This window comes from Microtus oregoni, unplaced genomic scaffold, assembly GCF_018167655.1.
Source record: "Microtus oregoni isolate MIOR12 unplaced genomic scaffold, Mior012 000006F_ref0000085, whole genome shotgun sequence".
Lineage (NCBI taxonomy): Eukaryota > Metazoa > Chordata > Mammalia > Rodentia > Cricetidae > Microtus > Microtus oregoni.
Window position 1 is genome coordinate 38,500,596 of NW_024543065.1, and position 18,485 is coordinate 38,519,080.

At 38.8% G+C, this 18,485-nt stretch overlaps 1 protein-coding gene across 1 annotated transcript; it reads left to right on the top strand.

The window, feature by feature from the left end:
• Window positions 1-5,446: 5,446 nt before the first annotated feature.
• On the top strand, window positions 5,447-18,017 carry LOC121449259 (zinc finger protein 664-like). Its single transcript, XM_041653572.1, has 3 exons — window positions 5,447-5,659; window positions 13,919-14,045; window positions 16,139-18,017. Exons 2-3 carry the CDS (start codon window positions 14,012-14,014, stop codon window positions 17,449-17,451), a joined length of 1,347 nt encoding a protein of 448 aa, XP_041509506.1. The 5' UTR covers window positions 5,447-5,659; window positions 13,919-14,011; the 3' UTR covers window positions 17,452-18,017.
• Window positions 18,018-18,485: the final 468 nt, after the last annotated feature.

The following is an 18,485-nucleotide window of genomic DNA, read 5'->3' on the forward strand; positions in this document are numbered from 1 at the left end:
AGATAGTGAATAGCTTCTTTACACAAGGTTGAGAGTAGTACAAATTGATCATTAAAAATGTGAATATTTACATGGCAGATAAACAACATGATCATTAACAAAATATCAGCAAGTTCTGCCCTTGGACTTATACTTACTTTTCAAGCCTAATTTTTTTTTTTATCACAGCAAGGATTCCTTTCAATGGTGCAAGCTTCAAATTCAAGAGAGTGGTTGGTTATATCAATGAGCAGCCCTGCCAGTATTGCAACTGTGCACACATCTTGGCTAGTAGATTGGTACTATAAGATGCACAGCCCAGGAGTAAGACTATTGACATCATTTCTCTGCAAACAGCCTGTACAGGACTTTACAGTACTACAAAAGCTAGCCAGGTGGGAGAGTTTTCTAGTCAGTTCAAGATTACTCTCTTTATCTTGCCACCAAAATGTTTGGTGTCTTTAGCAACACCATGCAATTATGGTGGCCAAGCAAGACCACTAGCAAGGACCATTTTTGTTTGGGATGACAGTGGGACCTCATTGTCCAATAATTGTTAGACAAATAACTAGTACCTGAAACAGAGAGTTGCATTTAATAGCCCTGTGACTGGGAACAGCATTATTCACTCATTCGGGATACCGCTCTGCTCAAAGTTTTTAAAATTATATTTCATATTAACTTGTGAGACAATGGGATTTCATAAGGCTTCTTAATACATCTTTCCTTTTGACTCTGCCTCTCTTCCTTCTTTCTTCATGTCTCATCCCCAATTAAACATTAGTACATATTCAATACTGCATTCTTTTATAGCGCATATATTCTACTATCTTCTCTTATTATATTTTCACTTGGGTTGCAAAATGATCAGCTCCCATGTAGCTTCTTCATATACATTTCATTTAAGTTGACTTGCCTTAATTAGTGTTTCTATTGTGTGATGAAACACCATGACCAAAAAGCAAGTTGGGGAGAATAGGGTTTGTTCAGCTTACACTTCAGCATTGCTGTTCATTAGCAAAGGAAATCAAAATAGGAATTTAAACAGGGCAGAAACCTGGAGCTGATGCAGAGGCCATCTATGGGTGCTGTTTACTGACTTGTTTTCCTTGACTTGCTCAGCCGGCTTTTTTTTTTTTTAAATAGAACTGAGGATCACAAGCCCAGAGATAGTACTACCAACTATGAGCCACTCCCTTCCATATTGATACTTACTTGAGAAAATGCCCTACAACTGGATCTCATAGAGGCATTTCCTCAACTGAGGCTCCTTCCTCTCAGATGACTCTAGCTTGTGTCAATATAACACAAAAAAAAAACAGCCAATAATGACCTTTCAGCATCTTCTTCTTTTTGCTACTACTCTACTACATGTTTGAACCATTCCTGCCCCCAGGATTCTCATTCTTTAATATCACCTATATTCTACTATTTATCCTCACTTCCTGTATCTATCCACTAATGGTCCATTTCTAGATCCCTGACTTTTACATGTGGTCTTTCTAGAATGCACAAAACAAAAATTTCAAGCCAAGAGACACATTTTCATTTTTTTAGTGTTAGGTGATAGCCATCTATGTTTATTATGCATGCTCTAAATAAAGTAACAATGAGTATGATGGGTAGATGCTCATAGAAAAGATGTCAAGTTTTTTGATTTTTTACCCTCGAGTGTTTTTTGTGCATCAGTTTCCTTTGAGATTAAAAGCTTTCATCTTGGAGGAAGCACCAAAAACCAAAAGAAGTATAGGAATTTGATGAAAGAAGTAAGCTAAGAATTAGACAACTTATTAACTTCAGGAAGTTGCGGAAACTGCCAAGACTCAAGCATAAATAATTGGTAAGGGCTGCTGACACTGTCAGACAAGCTGAGCCGCACAAAAGATGCTCATACCAACCATGAAGCAGACACCAGTCGAGTTGCCTGGGCCAGACAAGACAAGACAAGACAAGACAAGACAAGACAAGACAAGACAAGACAAGCTGACTGAGTGGCTTGGAAGACACTTCCAACCTCCTTTGAGCTGCCTGCAAGCTGTGCAGTGATCCCCAGGTTTCCAGCTTCATTAGCTATTTCCCTCACAGGATGATGCAGCTGTCATTTAGTTCTTTATGCTTCTGTAAGTAACTCCTCACCCCACTTTTGTAAGTCACCCCATTAAAACTCACTAGTCCACTGGGTTTAGGAATGACTCAGTGCTTAAGAACACTGTCTGGTTTTTCAGAAGACTCAGCACACTTTGAATTCCTAGCACCCTCACACGGGTAGGTCTGTAACTTCAACTCCAGGGCATCCAATTCCCTCTTCTCGGAACACACATGGTGCACAGACATACATGCAGACAAGAATGCCCCCCCCAAAGAAAACAATCACCATTGGTTCACCAAGTTAGACTTTGTTGCTTTCCACTTGGTTTGTCTTTGTTCCCACAGGAATACTGTCACATATCAGTATTGTAACTGGACTACACAATACTTTTCTTCTTTCATTTTTTTCATTTTTATTAGAACATCTACACTGATGCCAAAAGTTTATTCTCTAATTCTCATTCCCACGGCAGTGTATAACCACATATGCTAACATTAGTTATCATTTCCTTTCCTGATGATGGGCATTGTAACTTGGGCAGCATGGAAACTTAAATGCATCCTAGTCTGCATTTCCTGATAGGTATATAACTTTTGAATGCTAGTTTTGGTTTTACTTTGGTTTATTGATGTTTGTTCCTTTGCTTTATTTTTTTTACATTTAAAAATTTGACTTCATTATATAATTAGAACATTTCTCCTCCTACTTTCCTCCATTCAAACTCTTCCTTAAACCCCTCCCTGCTCTTTCAAATTCATAGCCTCTTTTTCATTAGCAATATTGCATATATATATATATATCTACATACATATGTTCTTAAATAAACTGCTCAGTTTATATAATATTACTTGTATGAATGTTTTCAAGGCTGAACATTTGGTATTGGACAAGCAGTTGATGTGCTTGTCCTTGGTAGAGACTATTTCTTCTGCTCCCAACATTCTCCTATATTGCCTATTGTTTCCACTGTACAAAGGTCTCAGGCCAGTGGGTCTTTCCTCATCCATTTTAGCAAGTCCATAGTTTATAACTTTATAAGCTTGTTCAGATCCTGTTTGGGTTGTCATGTAGGTGAAATTTTATGGATGTAGCTTCTGGAGACACAACCTTACAATCTCAGCAAATTCTATGATTCTATGTTTCTTACAATATCTATTCCCCTTCTTCAAAAAATGGTCCTTGAGTCTTGGTTAAAGGAGAGTTTTGTCGATATATCCATTGGGCTTGGTCTCCATGACTCTGGATTTTCACTAGTTGTAATTATTTTTTAGCAGACTCTGTTGCAAAGAGAAGTTTCCTTGATGAGGGTGGAGACTACGTTTATTTGTGGGATTACGCTCGTTTAGAAAAGAGCTGGATCTTGGTTCTTCTCTAACATTCTTGACTTCCCCAGCACCAAGTAGGTAGCCAGGTGTCTAGTACCAGTTATGGTTTCTATTTTTGTTACAAGAGCCTTAAGTCCAATTAGAGAGCTGTTGGTTAACAATAAGGCATGACTGCCACTACTGCACTCTTAGGGTTATTGTACCATGAAGACCACTGATGTAGGTCATAGGCATTATAGCTGGGTAGGACTGTTCATTGGCTTCCTCCATTGGAAGCTTACACTGTACTTCTGGTACCTTAAAAGCTATTCTACAAGAAAGAGTTTTCTTTGTTTCGAGACAGGGTCTCTCTGTGTATTACCGACTGCCTAAGACACGCTGTGTAGATCAGGATGGCTTTGACCTCAGAGATCTCCTTGTTCCTGCATTCTGAGAGCTGGATTCATAGGCTTGTATGATCTTGCCCAACTATACATCACTTTTTGTTATCATGTCCTGACAATTACCCAAGGTAACTTCACCACATACCTGATAGTCATGAGTGAACAAATGGGTCTTCTGTTTATTAACATTAAATTTTCAACTCCACTAAATTACAAACTCTAATTAAAATAGACAAGTGCATATAATATATGAAACTAAAACAAGAAGACATAAATAATGTAAGCAGAACTAGAAGTAGCAATGAGATGGAACCAGGAATGCCTCCCCTGAAAAAAATCCCAATACCAGGACCATATTGACAGGATTCTATCAGAACTTCAAAGAACTAACAGCAAAGCTACTTTAATACTTTTTGACAAGAAAGGAAGACTTCCTGACTCTTACTATTATCTGACATTAAAACCAGATAATGATACAACCAAAAAGAAATTACAGACTAATATGGTCATTTAAAAAGTGTGTTATTAACTATTTCACACAACATACACACAGCATGTTCCTTAAATACTGCCCACTCTTGCCTCATGCCTCTCTGCTATGGGTCCACAATTCCAACAAATTCATTGTGTTCATCTCCATTCATTTTGCTTGGGATCCCCTGAGATTAACCGGGACCATGTGTGAGACTGTGGGTTTGGAGGTATGTGTTTGAGCCTGCTAGACTCAGCAGAGGACTACAGTTAAATGTAGTGATTCTTCTCCTACAATCCATCCATAGCCAACATTTGAGAGATAAAGAGTGGGCCTTGTGAGCCTTGCCCTCTCTTAGATTAATTTGATCTAGTGCGAGGATAATGCAGGTAAGTATGGTTGCTGCTGGTTACTGATTACAGCAGCTGTATGGAGTCTTAGCCCTTCCTCCTCTTTCCCTTATTTCTTTTCCTCCTCTTTCTCAAAGGTCCCAGTCACAGACTGTCTTAGGATTGGGACCACATACTTCCTTTATTTTCTGAATTTGGGACAGCAAGACACTCTTCATTCACCTCTGCGTTAAAAAAAAAAAAATCTATGCTTTATCTCAAAGCACCTTAAGCATGCATTATAGAAGACAAACTCCTTTCTGAGTGATTAAAATGACAAGATCACCTTCTAGGAGGTGAGAGCAGAACAGCGCGGAATGAACTCAGCCCTGGGATGTTAGCGATGGACTGACCTGACTTCTTGAGACACCTATTTTTTTTTTTTTATCCAAGGCACAATTGCAAATTTTGGTTTTCACTTGTCATATTTTTGTTGGCGATGGGATGCTGGCATCTAAATTTAGCGTATTATCGTTTGGTGTAACTATACAGCCCGGGAGGCTGATAGTCAGGTCGAGGTTAGGCTGCCTGTTTTTTCTCTGAAGAGGTCAGAACTCCCTGTGGGGTCAAGTGATGGGCTGCGTTGTCCTCCTACTTCCAGGTCTGGTTTAGGCTGGCAGCAAGCTGTGCAAATCAAGTCCAGGACAGCAGGAGACACAGCGGGAGGTTCAGTGGGGCGGAGACACTCACCCGGAAACAGCGGTTGAAGGAGATCTTTGGCCCTTGTTGAGGTAGTGGGAGGGCTTAGAGGCATGACGTAGGAGGAAGCTGGGAAGCGGCTTTACTGATGCTTGGAAAATTGGGCGGAAGAGCCGAAGCCTGAAGTGCCCAGTGCTGGTTCCCCGTCGTTGCTTCGGGACCTGCACCGTCTGGGATCGAGAGGTGCAGACCTGGGAGCGGAGGACACTGCCGGGTGTCTCGGGGACGCGAAAACTCCCGGAGCCGCAGTCTCCGCGGGGCGGCCTGGGAAAGTCAGCAGCGCAGTGGGGAAACCGCAGACTGGCGGCCCTGGAATCTCCCAGGTCAGTGGAGCATCCTGATTTTAATTCATCGTCTCTGGTCGCCGAAATAGTGTTATAAAGATAATTGAGTAGAACATTTGTATTTATTTGTTGATGCTTGCAAAGGCGTTTCTCTTTGCTATGATTGTAAGAACAAAGCTCTCGAAATTTACATCATCCCTGTTAATTTCTGTGTTCTACCTGGTACTTAGCATCCCGGCAGAGCTTTTTGATATTAGTCATGAGAGGACGTGGAAGGGTTTTTCAGCTCAAGGACAGCTTTGCAATCAGGTGTGATGGAACACAACAAAGCAAACCATGCAACAAACCTAATGCCAGAGACTTATTAGGGAAAACCAGACTGGGGGCAGCACTGAAAGGGAAGAGATACAGTGGAAGGCTGGGCGGAGGTTGGGCTTGTACAGTGTCTTTGGATCATGTGCAGGGTGATAGTGGAAATGTACAGGGGGGCCTGAAGTATTACTTAATGCTGAAATGGTGAATATCTATTAACAGTTAATCACGGGACTTGCTTTCCAGGTTGTAAGCCTCTTGAGGCACAGGCTTGGCTAGACCCCTCCCTACCCGCCCATTACCCCAGAATGCTCTAAGGGTCATAAGTGCCTTTTTTATTAGTCCCTTCAGACAGAAGAGTGGCCAGGCCCAATACCTGGCCCCAAAATTCCAGTAATCCCTGATTTTGCCCTAAGATCAGGCCACAAATTCTCTCCAATCCCAGGTCACCCTGGAAAGCTCTATCCCTCTTCACGCTCCCCTAAAATACTGTATCAATACAATTTCCTGCTTAGTTCTTTGATGATTCTCCTCAGAGGAGAGGCTGTGTTTTTCCCTCCCAGTAAGTCTCTACTGAGTTTTGTTTTTCCGTTTGGCTTTGTGGTATTCCTTGATTCCCAGCTGGCAGGATGCCTTTCCCTTCAGAGCTGCAAGGCCTGCATTGGGTAGTGCTTTCCTCTCTACTGTAACACTTGCATCAGTCTCGGAGTTCTGGGGAAGGAAGGGGCAGAGTCATCTTCCGCTGGCCTGTTAACCTACATAATGGCCTGCAGATTGAATTGAATCTGAAATATATTTTTGAAAGTTTCACAGATACGGTTATAAACATAAAGAAATACAGGTTTAAAAGTAAACTTTTCATCCTCTATTAACTTTTCATCTAAGGCATATGCACTCTAGGATGTAAATGGAGCATTCTGAAAAGTGTCTTTGCCAGGCTTGGTGGCACACATCTGGAATCCCAGCAGTGGGAAAGCAAAGGAAGGCAGATTGCAGTGAGTTGAAGGCCAGTAATATGTACATAGTGACTTCCAGGACAATCAGAGCTACATGGTGAGATCCTGTCTCACAAAAAGAAGAAAACAAGGAAAAAGAAATGTGTATTTTTGTGCTGAGGTCTTAATGTACAGATTAGAACCAGGAAAAGCACAGTCTGCTGTTTGAAGGTCTCAGGTCACAGTCTTTTCACAGCTAAAAAGGGCATTATAGTGTCAATTGGTGGTGGCACACACCTTTGATCCAGCACTAAGGAGGCTGAGGCAGATGGATCTCTGTGAGTTCAAGGCCAACCTGGTCTACAAGAGCTAGTTCCAGGACAGGCTCCAAAGCTACAGAGAAACCCTGTCTTGAAAAATCAAAAGGAAAAAAAAAAGGGCATGGGCATTATAAACCTGGTCGGGGAGTGGCACATACCCTTAACTCCAGCATTCTGGAGGCAGAGACAGGTGAATCTTGGAGTTGCTGGCCATCCTGATCTACAGAGTAAGTTTAAAGCTAATGAGGGGTATAAGAGAGGAACCCTATGGGGAGGGAAGAGAAGGAAAGAAAGGCTGTGGCTTACTAGATAAGGTGCCTTCTGCAGCTATGTGGCACACCCCTGACTCTACCTACTCTTTTTCAATATTTTTGTTTGGATTTCCTGCATGGCTTTATTCTGCTAAGCAATTGGTCCAAAGAACTGTATTCATCAACCAATAAAAGCAACACATATACAGAAGGACATCCCACATCATCTCTCCTTTTCTGTCTAATTAAAAGGGAAGGCTTTAACTTTAACATAGTAAAATTATATATAACAAAAACAGGTATCCAGCAAGAATTACAGTTACAATATTTAGTCTATATCTGGCAAAAATAAGGAAAATATACTATCATCTATTTTATATTTTTGAGTCTAAAATTTCATACCTCATTTATGTTTTAGTATAACTAAGGAAAACTATAACTATCTGTCTTCAACACTTTAAAGACCCCAGAAGGATATATTACCTAAGTTAACAAGAAGTTCATTGTAAGTGACTTCCAATACTCTAGAATTGACAGAGACATCTCTCTGCCTGCGCAGTCTTCCAAAGTTCTTCTGTATTGTTGCAGCATCCATCTTCAGCCTCCTGCCTTATATTCTCTCTGCCCAACTATATCACTTCCTCTCTGTACTGGTTTCCAGACCTCTGTGGTTAACTAGTGGCTAATTCTGCCCTCTGATATTCAGGCAAGCTTTATTTGTTAGAATACAAACAAAAGATCTCCACAGTACTGTGTCAGAAATCCAAGTGCTTCCTGAACAATCTCTTTCTCATGTATAGGGTTCACTGATCACCCAGACCTGCTCACCTGTGCAGCAGGACAAAGGGCCTGGAAGGAGAGGAGACAGCAGCTAAGGATGCAGGTATGGTAGAGGGACTGGTGAAGGGGAGGAAAGGGGATCAAGTAAATGTGGAAGTGGGACAATCAGTTTTACCACTTCCTGTTTCACTCAAAATTATTCTGGACACTTCCACTGAGAAAAATGTCTGGATTTTCATAATATAAGCATGAGAAGACTTTCTGCAGAAGAAAATTGTAATTGATTATGCATGTGACTGATGCTGTCCTTATTCATTCACTTCACTGATTATGTTTCATACCATTTTTAAATCATTTTATTCCTTGAATTTTATATATTATAAAAACAATGAAAATTAATACCTCTAAGTTTATTTATTGTTTTCAGAATTTTTGAGCTTTGGTATTCTAACATTCTCTACCTTTTAGTGTTTTTGTCTTCATTCCTGAAAATAATGCCAGCATGGTTTTGATAAGCACCTGGAAGTATCCTGCTAAACTCCATGTGTACTGTCTCCTATTGTCTGTCGAAAATTATGCTAAATATTTAGAATGCAGTAAGGACCTATGCTGATTTTGTAAAGTATTGGTTGTAGGTTCTCCTCCAAGATCCCTGACTTCAGTAGCTTTAGGGAAACTGACAAGGTTTCCAGTCCCAGGCCTGTTTTTCCTCTTGTTGAAATGACCTTAATCTAACTAGAAGCTGTTGGTTACCACCAAGGTTTGTGTGCCATTCTTGCACCTTTAGGGTTTGGATAATTTTTGTGGTTCATAGGTGTCATAGCTGGGTTGGACTGTTGGGTGGCTCCCTCGTTTGGAAGCTTGGATGTTGCCTTCTGGCACCATGAAAGCTAGTCCCCAGGCATGAAGCTTTAAGGTCAGTTCCATCTTGAGTTCTGTAGGGACTCAACCTCTGCCTCTAATTGGCAACCATGGGCAACAGCAATACCATATAATGTTTGGAGGTCTCTTGCACAGCTGTGACCAACAACCTCTAAGCATGCTTCTTACCCTTGGTGTCGGTCATCTTATTAGAAAATCTATGACTCTTGTGACGAGTTGTAGTGTAACTTCTATTTGGTCTTAATAATAAATCCTGGAGTCAGATGTAGAGGTTAATGCTGAAAGATCAGAAAAGCAGAGAAGCCACCCACTAGAGAGTTTTTACCTCTACCGATGTTCAGACCAAAAGGGCGATCCTGTTTCTATGGATCCTCAGACTAAATGCTCTGTTGATGAAATTTCAGATTGAATGCTGTCTCCATGAAACCTCAGACTGCTCTGAGATCCTGTCTCCTGCCTTTTTTTATCCTCTCCTCCCAACCATATCACTTCTGTCTCCACCTCCCTACCTCAGTGATTAAAGGCATGTGATCCAGAGTGCTAGGATCAAATGTGTGAACTCTTTCTCTTTCAGACTGATCTCAAGTAGCCCAGTGTAACCTTGAACTCACAGAGATCTGTCTCTCCTGAGTGCTGGGATTAAAGGTGTGTGCCTTTAATTAAAGAGGTTACTGCTTAACCTCTAGACCTAACTAGTATGTTACCTCTGCACTCTGATATTCAGGAAAGCTATATTTGGTATGGCACAAACAAAATATCACCACAAGGAACCTCATCAGTGCAGTTGGGAAATTTTCATTTATACTCTAAATGTGTATGCTTACTGAGATTTGTATGTACTATAGACATTTTTGGTGAATGGATAATAGTCAAGGAATAGATGGATTCCTTATGAATTTTCCAGACATCCTTTTTGTTACCTTCCTTCTTCTGTGTTTACTGCTGTCCCTTCTTCATAATTAAATCCTCACTCCTGTTTTTTATTTCTCCCTTCAGATCATTTGTTCCCTGTTACTTCTGTCTCTATTACTACCCCACACCCCACAATGCTGTCCTTTTACTTTTCTGGTTACTGCAGTCACTCCAGGTTGTGGACTCACATCTGAAGATTTGGAGCTAGGAACTTCCTAGTGTTGTAATATGCTGCAGTAGGCTGTGTTCCCGCCCAGTTCCGCACGGCTAGCTTTACCCAAAATAATTACACGGAAACAGTATTCTTTTAAACACTGCCTGGCCCATTAGTTCCAGCCTATTATTGGCTAATTTTCACATCTTGCCTTAACCCATTTCTAATAATGTGTGTAGCACCATGAGCTTGTGGCTTACCAGGGAGATCTTAACCTGCGTCTGTGTCCACTGGGAGAATCATGGCGACTGCCTGACTCGGCTTCTTTCTCCCAGCATTCTGTTCTGTCTACTCCACCCACCTAAGGGCTGGTCTATCAAAGGGCCAAGGCAGTCTCTTTATTTAACCAATGAAATTAACACAAAACAGAAGACTCTCCCCCATCATCCTAGGAGAGAGAACATGCATTGTCTGTGTTTCTGGGTCCAGGTTACCTCAATCAATATGATCTTTTCTAGGTCTATCCATTTACCTGCAAAGATCATGATTTCAAATTTTTTACAGCTCAATACTATTCCATAGTGTATGTGTACCATATTTTCACTATCCATTTGTCAGTTGAAGGACACTTAGGTTGCTTTCCTTTTTGTACGTATTGTGAGTAGAGCAGCAGTGAGCGTGTGTGAGCCAGGATGTCGAGTCCATTCAGCCTATGCTGAGGAATAGAACAACTGAGCCATGTGCTGAAGTTATTTAGTTTGAGAGTTTGTTTATTTAATTGAGAACTCTCTATTTTGATTTTTAGTGTGGCTAGTTTTTTTGCTCCTGGCATTTTTATTTCCAATGGTTTTATTTTTATGTTGTTACTGGTTGAATTATTCATAGTATTCTTCTTTTTGAGTAACAGTGGTTTACTGTATGGCTTATAGATGAACACTTTCCAGTTTTCTTATATTTATCTATTCACATGAAATTTATTGTTTCCCATGTTCTCTTGGATTATTCCTCTGATTTTCCTGTGCATATTTTACCTCTAATGTATTTGATAAAATCAATTTTGTTAATTGGTGACTATTTTGAATATACTTATATTTCCATCAATTTTAAGAGAGTAGTTTTCTTTCCGCAACAAGATGTTTGGTGGTTATTTTCTCTCCAAGTTTCAAATCTCTTTCCACGCTCTCTTGTCTTTGGGATCATTGATTAGACACCTGCTCTTATTCTTCTGGTTGAGTATTTTCATGTGGTTTGACATTGTTCTCTGTTTTCAGTATTATTCTTTCAGTATGACCCCTTCATTTGATAGGGAAATAATCTATGTATTCATTATTCTTGAAAGAGAAACTCAAAGAAGAGAAACAGTAAGTAATGGCTAATGGTCCAGTATGCATATTGTAGGTTAGTGGTCTTTTCCACTCTTTATCTAAATATGTAGTACTTTGATACATTAAAAGCCTTTAATTTTCTGCCTTTGATAAAATTATAAAATTTTATTATGAACAATTCTGCAAATAGACACACAATAAAATCTCTCATTAAAGTTCAGCAGACAAAAAAACTGTACAACTCAGAGTACTTTTATATAGTCATCATAGGGAACAGAAGCTCTGGAGCCTCACATGGGATTTTATATTTTCACTATTGAATGTATTTTGATTTTCTTATCCACCACCAAAAGCCCAAAAACTTTTTTTTAAATTTATTTATTTATTAAAGGTTTCTGTCTCTTCTCCGCCACCGCCTCCCATTTCCCTCCCCCCTCCCCCAATCAAGTCCCCCTCCCTCGTCAGCCCAAAGAGCAATCAGGGTTTTCTGCCCTGTGGGGAGTCCAAGGAACCCCCACCTCCATCCAGGTCTAGTAAGGTGAGCATCCAAACTGCCTAGGCTCCCAAAAACCTTTGACAGAATTAGAACTAGAAAAGCCCTTAACTTTATATCCTTTTTCATAATTGGTATTCATTACCAGCATTCCATCACTGATAATTTAACCTTTCCTATTCTCTTTTCTTCGTGTTATACTGTGCCCTCGTATATATTGTTTATATATATAAACAATTATATACATATATATATATATATATATTATTGGGTAGATTCTGCATATGAGCAAAAATGTGGTGTGGTGTCTTCTTTCTAAAAGTATATGACTGTACTTAATAGTACACATTTTGGGTCCACCCATTTTCCCACAATTTTTTTTTTATTTTGTTTTTGTTTTTTTGAGACAGGATTTCTCTGTAGCTTTGGAGCCTGTCCTGGACCTAGCTCTTGTAGACCAGGCTGGCTTTGAACTCAGAGATCCACTTGCTTCTGCCTCCCGAGTGCTAGGATTAAAGGCAAGCACGACCACCGCCGGCTGCAAATTTGTATTTTTCTCTTCAGCTGAATAGTATTTTATACAATTTTCATTATTCATTCATCTGTTCATAGATAATTAGTTTGATTCCAATACTTTTCTTTTGGTGATTATAATAGCAGTAAACTTGGGGTATAAATATCTCTGTAGTGGGGTGTGTTGTTCTCTGGGTATATGGCCAGGAGTGAAAGAACTGGGTCATGTTAGTTCTCTCTTCAAGTTTTTCAAAAATCTCCAAACTGATTCACATAATGGCTGTATTAATTTGCACCCTCCCCTCCATCAACAGTGAATCAGACTTCCCTTTTCTCCATATGTCATTGAACATTTATTCTTGGGTTAGTTGATGACAGCTATTCTGTTTGGGGTGAAGTCATATATTGCCAAGTAGTTTTAATTTGCATTTCTGTGGTGGCCTTTTTAGGATCCTGAATGCTTTTGCAATGTTTATTGGCCGCTTGAGTGGTCTCTGGTCTTGAAATAGTGTCTGTTTAGTTTAGTTGCCCATTTGTTGATTTTCTAGTTTTATTTCCTCAGTATTTAATTAATTTAATTTCTGTTAAATTCTTGCTGTGAGCTTTATCTAAAATGTCAATGATAAAAATTTTCTTAGCTATTGCTTAAACATTTTTTGATGTGTTTTGGACTTCCCTTGATTTTTATTACTCTTCAGGAGTGAAGTGAAATATTCTCAAAAACCTCCGAATGGTTATTTGTCTCTCATGGCTTATGCATATTCTTAGGGAAATTATGAACTACATGCAATATGGCCAATGCAGATTTTTCTATCAATTTGTAGTGGCCCAAAAATTCTCGTAAAATTAGTTCCATAGAACCCTTATCTTATATATTAATTGGCAGTATGTAGTGCTGTTACAATCCTTGCTACTATGAAAAAAAAGTCTTTACCTTTAAAATCAGGCATATATTCTGCCTTCCATACCTACACTTTTGTTCCTTAATGTTGTGACTTTGTACTTAGAGTTTAAGCATCCTACCTGATGCTTACAATCATGTAAGGCCCAAGTACACACAAGAGTGATGTGATATATGTCAATGTTTTGGCATGATCTACTGGTACAGCAATTGAAGCACATTTCCTCCTCATGAATTTTCCTTCTGAGACATGTCTGCTGTGATCTTGTGTAACATAAACACGGCATCTGTAACAGATAGATAATGGTTTCCAGACATTAACCGTATTTCTTGTTTCATGTATATGCTTGTAAGACTATTTCATCTTGTTTTCACAGAGTTAGAACATTCATGATAGAGTATGACTGTATTGGACATCATCTGTTTCAGTAATTATCTTCGTTTATCCACATTCTGTTTCCATATATCCAGGAAAGCACTTCCAGGTAGCACATGGTTAAACTGTACCTTTTTATTTCAGGGTCTGTTGACATTCAGGGATGTAGCTGTGAACTTCTCACAGGAGGAGTGGGAATGCCTGGACTCTGCTCAGAGGGCTTTGTGCATTGATGTGATGTTGGAGAATTATAACAACCTGATCTTTGTGGGTGAGAATGTTTTGCTTGTTGAATTCCAAACCCATCTTTTGTATGTTCTGATTTCATAGGATGTTTTTTTTCATGGGATGTTAAGATGTTCTTCATAGGATGTGTTAAGCTGTCCTGAAAAAAAAAAAACAACAAAAAACAAAAATCAAGAGAAGACAAGACAATGTTTAGTAGTAGAAAGAACTTTTTCAATGCTTTTTAGGTTTCCCTTTCCATTTTCCACTTTTAGAGGTATCATTCACTCTTCATTTTGGTTCTAAGATTCATCTATAACCTCAATAGCATATACTATTTCCACTAATATCTTAAATCTCCATATCTATTATTGCAATTGACGTGGTTTTAATTATGAGAAAATTTCAAGATATACAAATTGAAAGTACTAAAACCCTGAAGATTTTGAAAATAATTATCAGTTGAAAAATCCTGTTTAAATTCTTCTGCTTTGTGGGGGTTTTGTTTGTTTTTATTTTTCAAGACCGGGTTTCTCTGTAGATTTGGAGCTTGTCCTGAAACTAGCTCTTGTAGACCAGGCTGACTTTGAACTCACAGAGATTAAGCTCCCTCTGCTTCCTGAGTGCTAGGATTAAAGACTGCACCACCACCACCCGACTTCTGCTTTTTATTTTTATGTACTCAGCACAGAACTACTATAGACTTTGTATTCTTTCTAAAATCTCTAGCATGGATCATGGGCTACCTGAAAGAACATGTGGATTATTGTGTGCAATAATGATCACCTGGAATGTGAAGAGGAGAGAGTTGCCATAACTAGGGTGGGCTAGTCAATGAGTGGGACAACAGTGATGACTTAAGTGAAGGAGAAAGCAAGAGCTGAGAATGTTTTTGTGATGTTCAATTCCACTTGAAAGGATTTCTGATCATTTAACTTAGTATAGTGTCCTGGCCCCAGGATGCATCCTGCCTGTTGTAATAACTGTTAGAAGGTATTCTGTCTTATTACATCTGAATTATGGTGACTTAATACTAGTACAAAATGCAGTTTTACTGACTATACTGAAATCAGATCTGCATGATTTGACAAAATTTTAAGTCTAACGTGAGTCTATGAAGTAGGATTATTCTGTAATTTCCTTCCTTGTATATATATCGTCATATTACATCCTTTATTTTCTTATTTATTTATTTATTATGTATACAATATTCTGTCTGTATGCCTGAAGGCCAGAAGAGGGTGCCAGACCTCCTTACAGATGGTTGTGAGCCACCATGTGGTTGCTGGGAATTGAACTCAGGACCTTTGGAAGAGCAGGCAATGCTCTTAACTACTGAGCCATCTCTCCAGCCCCCGCATCCTTTATTTTCTTGCCAGTGGAAAACACATAGACACTCTTCTGAGAAATAATCTCAGAAGTCAATGTACAGAATGGACTTGAGAATAACTCTATGAGGAAAGTTAAGAAACACAGCAGTGTGTGGAGCTCAGGCAGTGGAGGATAGAAAAAAAGTAATAACTTCTCATGACATTTCTGCCTCACACAATCTAGAACCTCTGATGTCTGGCAGAATATTGTCTTTGCATCCATTCCTTTTGAAGAATCTATTGTGTTTTTCTAGAAAGAAAAGTAAACCCTGTGATACTTTTAAGTAAGACTTTAATCTGTAAAGGAATTGGGTCTTCTGAATAGTCTTCTACATTGCCCATCACGTAGTACGTACAAGCACTGTAAACCTGGGTTTGTTTCAAACTCTTCTTCATCAACTTCTGAGAAGAAATATTTAAAGATAGAGGTGTATATATTCTAAATACAACCACTCAGGGACCTCTATCCTAAAGTTAGTTCATGACCCTCAGTTATAGTTTTCTTTTTCCCACTTATAGATTTTGGATAAAGATCTGTTATAAATCACTGACCTTTAAAGGCTGTCGTGCTGTTTTTGTGAGAATTCATACAATTATAGTGAATGTCCATTACTGTGAGCATATATATTTAAATTTCTTTACAAATATATATATATATACATATATAAATATGCAAGTTGACTTATTTTAAAGAACTTAAGGAGAAGTCATTCATCATATGTATATAATTGGAACAAGCTTTATTAATCTGAATTGTACTCATTTTCAGAGAACTATTGCATATGTGATCCTGTCCATCAACATGTGAAGATTGGAAAGCAGTCTAAAGACTTTGAGAAATCATTAAATTTGTGTTCCAACATTACTCAAGATGAGAGACTCTATACTGCAAACAAAGAGCACAGTCAGGGAGAATATGACTATTTCAGCTCTGCATGCAATTTTTTGCAACAACCAATCTATATTAGAGAGACAACACACCATCGTGGGAAATGTAAGAAATTTGTCCACACTGCCTCAAGCCTCACTCTACATCAAAGAATTCATCCTGGAATTAAGTCCTACAATTACATCATTTGTGAAAAATCCTTTATCCAGCATGCAGATCTTAAAATGCAGCAAACACTTCATACTGGGGAAAAAACTTACAAATGCAAAGAATGTGGAAAGTCTTTTCTTGAATTATCTCATCTTAACAGGCATTACAGAATCCATGCTGGTGAAAGGCCTTACAAATGTGAGGTATGTGACAAATTCTTTACCTTGAACTCAACCCTTAGAAGGCATCAGAAAATTCATACTGGAGAGAAACCTTACAAATGTATGGAATGTGACAAATCCTTTTCCCGGGACTCACATCTTAGAACACATCAGAGAGTTCATACTGGAGAGAGACCATACATTTGTCAGGAATGTGGCAAATCTTTTGCCCAATCTTCCGGTTTAAGGACACATCAAAAAATTCATATTGGAGAGAAACTTTATAGATGCAAAGACTGTGACAAATCATTTACCCATACTGTAAGTCTTAAAGTACATCAGAGAGTTCATACTGGAGAGAGACCTTACAGTTGTAAGGAATGCGACAAATCCTTTACCACTTGCTCACATCTTAAAAGACATCAGAGCATTCACACTGGGGAGAAACCTTACAAATGTAAGGAATGTGACAAGTCTTTTACTAGCTGCTCATATTTTAGAGAACATCAGAGAAGTCATACTGGAGAGAAACTTCACAAATGCAAACACTGTGCCATGTCCTTTACCCATGTTGTAAGCCTTAGAATACATCAGAGAATTCATACTGGAGAAAGACCATACAGTTGTAAGGAATGTGACAAAGCCTTTACCAATTGCTCAGATCTTAAAAGACATCAGAGAGTTCATACTGGGGAGAAACCTTACAAATGTGTGGAATGTGGCAGATCCTTTACCCTTTGCGCAAATCTTAGAAGACATCGGAGAGTTCACACTGGAGAGAGACATTACAAACATATGGAATGTGACAAGTCCTTTAACCACGACTCAAAACGTAGAAAACGTCATAGAGTTATTACTGGACAGAGAACTTACAATTGTTAGGAATGTGGCAACTCTTTTACCTACTCTTCTGGTTTAAGGAGACATCAGAAAATCCATAATGGAGAAGAACCACACAAAGACAGATGCATCCTCTGTCCAGATTTCAGATCGTAGGAGATAGGAGAAAATTCGTAATGGAGAGAAACATACCATTTGAAAAATGTAATATAGCATTTTCTGGTATTCCCTTCTTATAAATCATAACAGTATGCAAAATAGGAACATAAAGATAAGAAACTTGTGAAAGTCTTTAGAGAACTTTTACATTTTAAAGAATATCCTAGAGATTATATTAAAATACAATTCTAAATGCAAATGCAATGATGGGAAAGCTTTTTATTTTTTTTTAACATGTATGCATGCTTTGCCTGCAGTTAGCCTGTGCACTATGTGTATGCCTGATGTAGGACAGAAGGGGTTATCTGATCCCCTGAAGCTGGAATTACAGACCATTGTGAACTGCCATGCCTGTGTTGGCAATGAACACTGTTCTTCAGGAAGAGCAAACAATGCTCTTACCCACTTAGCCATGTCTGTGGCCCCTGGTTTTAAAAAAAAATGTAATAAAAACATTTATCTTGTTCTGCAATCAAAAAATCATATTACTGCCAGGTGTGGTGGTGCACTCAGGATGCAGAGGTAAAATGATATCTGTGAGTCAGGGAACATCTTCAACTTCATGCTGAGTTTCAGGACAGCTCAGACTTCACAACCTCTTTGTCAAAAGAAACAGCAACAAAATTCTAATAGAATTACATAGAAAATATCACAAAACCTTTCATTTTCTTTCTAATTTTGCTATACACTACAAAACTCTTACCTTTGAGAACCAAAAAAAGGTAGAGAGTATAGATTCCCCATGTCTGTCAATTGGAAGTTATACCTCCCTAAATGCCTTGAATTTGACAAACCCTTCACATACTGCTGAAATTGCAGAGATAAAAGAAAATTCACAATTAAAGAAAACACTGATAAATTCTTTTACTCACCTTCCCGTTCTTCATTCTAGAGTCAGACCATACAAATAGCAAGAA

Coding starts and splice junctions, on each gene's coding strand:
- LOC121449259 (XM_041653572.1), top strand. CDS start 14,012: ATGTTGGAGAATTATAACAACCTGATCTTTGTGG. Junction 14,046..16,138: donor TAACAACCTGATCTTTGTGG/GTGAGAATGTTT, acceptor ACTCATTTTCAG/AGAACTATTGCATATGTGAT.